Source organism: Oncorhynchus kisutch, linkage group LG13 (genome assembly GCF_002021735.2).
Source record: "Oncorhynchus kisutch isolate 150728-3 linkage group LG13, Okis_V2, whole genome shotgun sequence".
Taxonomy (NCBI): Eukaryota; Metazoa; Chordata; class Actinopteri; order Salmoniformes; family Salmonidae; genus Oncorhynchus; species Oncorhynchus kisutch.
In genome coordinates this window covers 17346874-17354702 of record NC_034186.2, presented here as the reverse complement: position 1 = coordinate 17354702, position 7829 = coordinate 17346874, and the positions used below count along the sequence as shown (strand labels likewise).

Genomic DNA, 7829 nt, shown 5'->3' with positions numbered 1-7829 from the left:
TGTAGCCTAAAATACATCACAATGTAAACAAGAAAGTCAGGATAATGATGAAAATGTAATAATAATAATAATCATAAAAGCCTAATAATAATAATAAATAGCTAATACTTTACCATTTTAAATAAGACAAACATGAGTATTGTTGTTTCGTTTCTGTATGCTATAGCCTACCTTTTGCAACAGATTGCTTCAATTTTTGTTGACGCTCAGTTGCCTTATTTAGAAGGACAATCGTTGCCGAACCTAAAAAGTATAATCATCCAAAAACACATTTAAAATATGAGCTTTTCGTTTATTTATTTTACCATGTGGACTATAGGCTAAGTAATGTCAGTACGTTTTGCCTGATTCATTAATAGTTTTGGTAATATTACGCGTATGGATGCTTCTTAAATTGCCCGGTTATTACAACATCCGCCTGCGTTTTACTGGATATTTTAAAATTATGAATAATATAATTGAACATACATTACTCGTTCTGTAAAGGCAATCCAGGTGTCGTTACTGTTGCAAACAGCGGAGAACTTCAAGAATAATTCATAGGCTAAGCCTATTTAAGAAAACCTGCTATTCATTTTGTTATTAGGCTACTGTAAATGTTACTACTGTAACAGGCTACTGTAAATGTTTAGAGTCTTTGTTTGCAGGCCTACTGAATAAACATTATTTTTACGGCGTACATTTTCAATGCTTGAAGGTACATTTAAAACGAAAGACATGGGAAGAGATGAACAGATTTTGGACATAACTTTTTATTAAACATTATGAAAGCAAGATTCTCAATAACATTCCATCTTGAAACATTTAATTGCCTTGAGTTATTGACACGTTCGGACATTTAAATGTTTCTCGAAAAAATATATAGAAATCATATAGGCTATACAGGTAGGCTATACATTGACAGCACTGTGCAGAAGATACTTCGCCATGTTGCCGGGATGCCAGAGTGTTTACGTCACTTTGGAATTCTAAAAATTCTAACTAACTTCAAGACCATAAATACAGGTTCAATCTCGGTGGCCAACAACATAACTCTGCTCTATATTGACGGATTGAGTAATTAATGAATTGATTGAAAGATAATTGATCCATATTGATTTTTTCCCCTAAAACATGACTAAATTTGTCAAACCAGAAAAAGCACAAAAATAAATTATTTCGTTGAAAGTTAAGACTAATTGATTTTACATCACAAGGATATATATATATATATATATATATATTTTAAACTAAACAGTATCTTGGGAGGTAGAAAACATCTCTCTCCCACTCCATTTTGATCCGATTTGCAAACACCTCTCATAATTCTCCTTGTCTTGTCAACCTAGCTGTATTCCTGCATATGTCGCCATCAGCCTTGCACTAACTGGCATTGGCAAGGTGGTTCAGTACTTCTGCACAATATTGCACATCATATATCTAGGCAGCAGGTCACACATGAACCAGGGATTTCTTGTTGACAGAATAATTTTTGACTTAATCATACCCTCAGAGAAAAAGATAATCATTGACAATCCAAGCATCCACCAGGCATCTTTCTACACATCAGATAAAACAGAATAGGCTATATTGAGCTATAAGACACCGGACTGCGGAATTATTTAATTATTATTCACAAGCCATTAGATCACCTTTATTGTTCTTATACCTCAAATTGTACACTTTTTAAAAAGTAGAAAATCAATTTATTAAGAGTTTAGTTAGGTTGGTGCATAGAGTTTTAGCAGCGAATGCAGTCCTTATATTTGTTGCTACATTAAGTAAATCACCTCATCGAATGTTTCTATTCACCTTATTATCATAACAGTAATACGCAACAAAGGTCCTATCAATATAAAAAATCCCAAATGTTTCTCATCTTAGTACAGTTAGACTTCTTGTTTACATCATACATGTCTAGTAGAAGTAGGAAGTTATCGTAGACTATTTGCATGCTGTAAGATAGTCCTAAAACATGGCATTAAGACGTTCTGAATCATCATCATCAAGCAACAAAAGTTTTAAAAGGTAACACAATAACTGTTCTATACACATATACACGTGGGAATAAATAGTCTCAAATCTGGCTCAGTTAATAATCTCTTTTTGTTTCGTTTTTCTTTTAATTTAAAACAATAGAAAAATCGATTGAAAATAGCGGGTAAAACGCATCCATTTTGTAATAGCAGATTACTAGTTCTGGTCGCAGGTTATTCTGCATTCTTTATTACATCTCTCAGGGTTATAGGGGGATAAAGTTGTGTTTTTGCATACCCAGGCCTTACTGTAGAGAGCGATGAGAGAGGAGTAGCAAGAGAAGAGGAAAGAACCATGGGCCATGCTTTCCATAACATATAGGGGTGAGAGGATTGGAGGTTTGGGGTACCATACATGTCCTGCATGCAGGGTTACTAAAAGGGATGGAAACTAGACTTGCAATATTCAAAAGGTTGCATTTTCGTTAACGGGGAAGAAAGGCTATATCATGTGCCCCTCCATCATCACAGTCGGATCCGTCGACAGAGCCTGCAGGAGCGGCAAACGTGTAGGCTATTGCTTTTTCTGTGGTTCGCCCTCTTTCATTTCAGTCCCAATATGATAAATACTGGTTTCTCTTCCTCGATTCCCCACAGTTTTAAGACGCTGGAGTCTCTCTTTTAAGACACCATACAAGGAATCAAAACAGTTTTCAGTTGAGTTTTTCTGTCTGGTATACTTTGACAAGTTTGATTCATATTTTTCATTAAGACTTCAAACGTTAATCAGGGTTTCTCTGAGATCTATTGCATCATAAAATAATAATCAGTCTATTGATTTGACAGAGTTTGTGATCCAATGTCCATATCAAGAGGTGTTGGTGTATTGAAGTTAATCCAAAACACAATCTTTAAGACTTCCAACAATTATATCTGCGTACATTGTTTACTTACTGTATGTGCGCATCCACCTTGCTTATTTCTTTAAATAAATATAAAGCATTATGTTATGTTGTACATTTAAAATGTACACTGATAAGCCCCCCCCCCCCCCCCCAAAAGGAATAACTGTAATAAAAAAAATGTAAACTGAGAAAAATACAAATAATAGTCATTAAAAATATTTAAATAAGTTTGAAGGGGGCAAAAGTCTTATGCCATGATTCAGTCTCTTACATGAAGAATTCCGTGGAGGACGGTTTCCCGTGGTTTCCGTTAGAGGGGTCTCTGTTATTGTTACCGGGCCCGCCACCGTTGTAGCTTCGGCTCGCGAGCTTCTCGTACTTCTCCTTGTAGAGATCTCGCTCTTTGGCCAGGCGCGCGACGTCCTGCTTCAGCTGTTCCACCTGGCTCAGGAGCGTGCACTTCTCGCTCTCCAGCATGTGCCTCTGCTGCACCCGCTTGTAGCGGCAGGACTGTGCGTAGCCCCGGTTCTTAAGCGTGCGCCTCTTCTGCTTCAGGCGGATCACCTCTTCTTTGCTGAACCCCCTTAATTGCCGATTGAGCTCGCGCACCGTCATGCTGACCAGCTGGTCGTCCGAGAAGCGGTCCTCGAGGCGGTGTCCATGGTGGTGGTGGTGATGGTGGGTCTGGTGATGGTGGCCGGCCGAGGCCGTGGTCAGGTCCTCCCCTACATACTGCTGGCCGCGGAATCCCTCGTAGCCCTGGTGGTGGTGATGGTGGTGGTGGGCGTTGCCGATGAGTGCCTCCACGGCGTCCTCGGGGGTCAGATTGAGCGCTTCGGGGTTAATGTGGTGCTGGTAGTTGGGGATCCAGTACAGGTCCTCCAGGTGGGGCTTTCCGCCCGAGCTCTGGGGGTTGCTGCTTCCGCTGTTGTTGCTACTGTTGACGCCGTTGGCCAGGTTTTGGCCCGACTGGCCACCGGGGCTGGGGGCGCAGAAGCTGGGCGAGGAAGGCACGGAGGAGCAGGGCGTACTGAGAGGGGTAGAGGAGAGGGATCCCGGGGGGAGGCGGTGGCAGTAACGGTCAGCCTCTGGAGGCTCCTTCTTTACTTCGAACTTCATAAGGTCGAAGTCGTTGACATACTCGATGGCCAGGGGGCTATTGGGCAACTCTGCGCTCATGGCGAGGTCGGTGGCCATGTCAGTCCATGCGACGACTCCCGCCCTCACAGCCAAACCGACACCGGGCAGGACAACGGGCAGTCCTCGCGGATGCAGATTGCTTCTTCGAATCGAAGAGGTCTGTGTGGCGTATATATAGGCACACACACACGCCCGGTCCCTATGCGTGGGGTTGTGAGATTGGATAGAAGAGGGGAGTAGACTACTTCGTATTAAGCTGCTAGTCCTTAAAACAACTGCTATTTATAGCGGCGCATATGTAAGCGTGTAAATGAACTTGTACACCTGCCAGTTCGCCGCTTCTCTTGTTGACAACTTATCCCAGGTCAAATGCACGCTTTAATACCACGGGCCAGGGCCGGTTGAAACTGGAGCCCTCGATGAAATTTGTCGACACCAACCTGTCTTGTCCTCGCTTCACCTCTGGACCTGCTCGCGTCCTCTGATTTAATGTCCTTGAGTGAGCAGATGATAAAGCAAGCAGCACTGTAGATGGATTGTATATTCTCTACTGTTCTGGCTGCTCCTTTTCTGGTGTTATTGTGGTCAAGTATTTTACTGTATCCTTCTTCGCCTCCACTGGCGCGAGGACAGTGTTTGCTACAGTCATTAGAGGGTGAGAAAGCAGCAGGCTCGCGGTTGAAGTTACTGCAGCATGTGTTACACAGGACCAGAATAAAACTTTCCACACATGACACGGGCCCACGACAGCCCAGGACAAGAGACACGCACGTGTAAAAGATGCGTAAACATGTGCCAAAGTCACTTTCTGCATCTGCAGGAATCCACAATGGAATGTTTCGGAGGAAAATACGTTCTCAGAGTTCTTACAATCAAAAAAATAGGTGTAGATATTAAAAATAGATATTTCCTTAAGTGGTGTTAAGACACTGGAAAGTGGTCCAGTTTCTGAATGGTCAGTCCAGATTTATCAGGTTGCGCTTTACTTACGAATGCGCCCGTCCCTACGGTACACGGTCCTTCCCTTCACTCTGGGAACCTTGCTCCGGTCCTCGCCGTCCTTCCCTTCACTCTGGGAACCTTGCGTCGGTCCTCGCCGTCCTTCCCTTCACTCTGGGAGCCTTGTGTACTGCGTGTGTGAGAGAGAGATGAGTGTGTGTGTGTGTGTGCGTGAGGCGATAAATTCCTGTCACAGTTTGTTTTCTCTATCGGGCAGATAGTCGTTACTTTGAGTTCTGCGGTGCAGCGCAAGCAAGCAGTTTCACTAAGACGCTGGGAAAGGCAATGTGCACTTTTAAAAGACATCACGCATCCGACCCGCCCACCTCGAGGTGTGTCGGACCAATGGGAGAAGATGAAAGCAGAGGATTTGCATTTTCCTATAGCAACCTCTCGAGCTGACCAGCCGGCAGCTGAACTGACAACGCAGGCTTGCGGAACAGGTGCATCTCCCCCTCTAGTGACAGAGCTTGTGCTACTGCACAGAGAGGAGAGAGGCAGGCACAGGGAAGGTACGCGCAAGGCGCACTGGATGGAAAGGCGATAGCTGTGCTGCTTTCTCTGAGAAATACATGTTTACTTGGAATTGTGTGAACCCTTACTACATTAGACACATATACATTATTATGAAATGTGCCTTTGCACGACATGTCTCAGACGAATAGTGCCCAATAGCTTTAGTAGCTTGGATTGTAGGTGAAAAGTCTAATTTAAACACTCCTGGAGTGTACGAAAAAACGAATAAACGAATTGTGCTAATATATCAACTCCAGTCTATAACTGAATGATCAAATATAGCGCACACTCCCACTCTCATAAAATCAAACCAAATAGTTCTCGCAGGTTTCACTTCAAAATCGAATGAAATATCAAATTCAAATCGAATAGAAAACAAGTATGCAAAAATACTGAGCTAAAGTGGAAAGCTCTGATTATACTCTTCTTATTTTATGTAAATTATGCAACATCATTATTCGGTTAAAACAAAGACACTGCCATCCTTTCTATGAAGTTGTGGTCTGAGGGGTAAGGAAGACCCTGACATCCCCAGGCCGGGCCCCCCAAATCACTACCCTACCCTCTGCAATGGATTCAGCGCCACACGCTCCTATCCATAAAATCAAACCACATTTCCTTCGGGCGGAGGGGACCGCGAGAAGGGTGCGAGGGGTTAATTATAATTAGGCTATTCCACGCGATGGCCCTCGCGCAGGGTTTTTTATTCATAATTAACCACAAATTGCATCCCGACCCACCTCCGCAGATCAACAAATAATTAAGTATCGCGCAGTCTGCGCCCTCATCGTGGAGACACAGTACGCTCTCTTCATCTGGTGAGGCACGCAGGTTAAAGAAAATCAAAACGGAAGGTTGAGCAGAACGTCGATACCCGTGATGTGTCTTGACGGGGGGCAGGACTTTATACTGCATGAACACAGATTCTGCTCACTTGTATTTTCTCTTGAGATTAGGTTAGGCTGTTAAGCGTGGGGCAATGAATGCTATAATCATGGCTGTCTAGTTCATTGTCAATTTAAATCAAGGGTGTAACTTTCACTGGGGACATGTCCACCCCCCAAATTCTGAAATTGCATTTTGTCCCCCTAGTTGTATCATTGGAATGTGATACAAAACCAGGCAATGGTGTGCTTTAGGACCATGCTGACGCCTCCGAGCAGTCAGGTAGGCTGTTTCTAGTGTTAATCCAACTGGATAGATAGATATACCTATATATAATGTCCACCCCATGTCTAAAACTAAAATTGCACCCCTGATTTAAATGAAAGGAAAATATATATTTTTTAACTTTAAGACATAGGCCCTACATAGAGACTGGTGTGGTCTAGTGATGTTGAGATAAATAACAGGTGGTGGGCACTCAGTAAGTTATAATATAAGAGGATAGGGCAGCAGAGTAACCACCATGCAACCTGCACCTGATCCTGACAAGGTGCTGAGCTCAACTTCCTGTCCAACACTTCAGCCATGAAATACATACACTGTGTGCATCCCAAATTGCACCTTACTTCCTATGTAGTGCACTACTTTTGACCAGGGCCCATAGGGATATAGTTAAAAGTAAAGTAAATTGGGAATAAGATGTCATTTGGAACACCACCTCTCTTCCTGGCTCAAATCTGCTGGCTAGGATGAAAATAAAAGTACCCTACTGTAAGATGAAGAGGGACAGAAATCATATCAAGGTATTTGAAGTTTAAGATGCGCTAAGTCATTATAAGGGGGGCTGGGCTTTTATCAAATAAGCAGGAGCTGGACCCCAAATGCCAAGCTAAGCAATCCACATTGAAATGCCACATTTAAGCAGATCTGCCGTGAGGTCCATTCATTGTGAGAGGGAAGAGGGCAGTGTGTGTGTGGCCGAGGGCTTGAGACACATATTTAGAAGAAGTCAGGATTTTCATTGTGCCTTTGCATATTGGGAGTTTGCTGCTGGTGCAGTTCTTACCGATTTAAGCAAAACGGACATCAGCATGAGGGAGATCCACAGAGCGAGCGGGAGGTCCTTTATTTGAGCCGGGTTGGCACAAGCACAAGCTTTGAGGCTAAGTTAACCCTCTTCTATCCAATGTCTTCTCCTGGGCCTGTGGGGGTGCTTTAAGATTATCAGAGACCCAGAGAGGTTTTGTGGTCCCCTTAAAGTCTTAAATGCTGGTCTTAAGGAATCAGCTTCAGTTGTCAGGGAGACATGCAGGCACATGCACACACACTTTATGAAGTCAAGAGAACGTCAACAGAAAGAGGCAACATGTTAAAAAGCAGCTTTGACAGAAAGATCTACATACTTGCCTACTGCTACTATGTTTGCCAA

The 7829-nt window shown here is 43.2% G+C and overlaps 1 protein-coding gene across 1 annotated transcript; it reads right to left on the bottom strand.

The window, feature by feature from the left end:
• Positions 1-734: 734 nt before the first annotated feature.
• Positions 735-5489, bottom strand: mafaa (MAF bZIP transcription factor Aa). Its single transcript, XM_020476716.2, has one exon. It carries the CDS (start codon positions 4055-4057, stop codon positions 3128-3130), a length of 930 nt encoding a protein of 309 aa, XP_020332305.1. The 5' UTR covers positions 4058-5489; the 3' UTR covers positions 735-3127.
• Between the last annotated feature and the right edge of the window lie 2340 nt (positions 5490-7829).

Coding starts and splice junctions, on each gene's coding strand:
- mafaa (XM_020476716.2), bottom strand. CDS start 4,057: ATGGCCACCGACCTCGCCATGAGCGCAGAGTTGCCCAATAGCCCCCTG.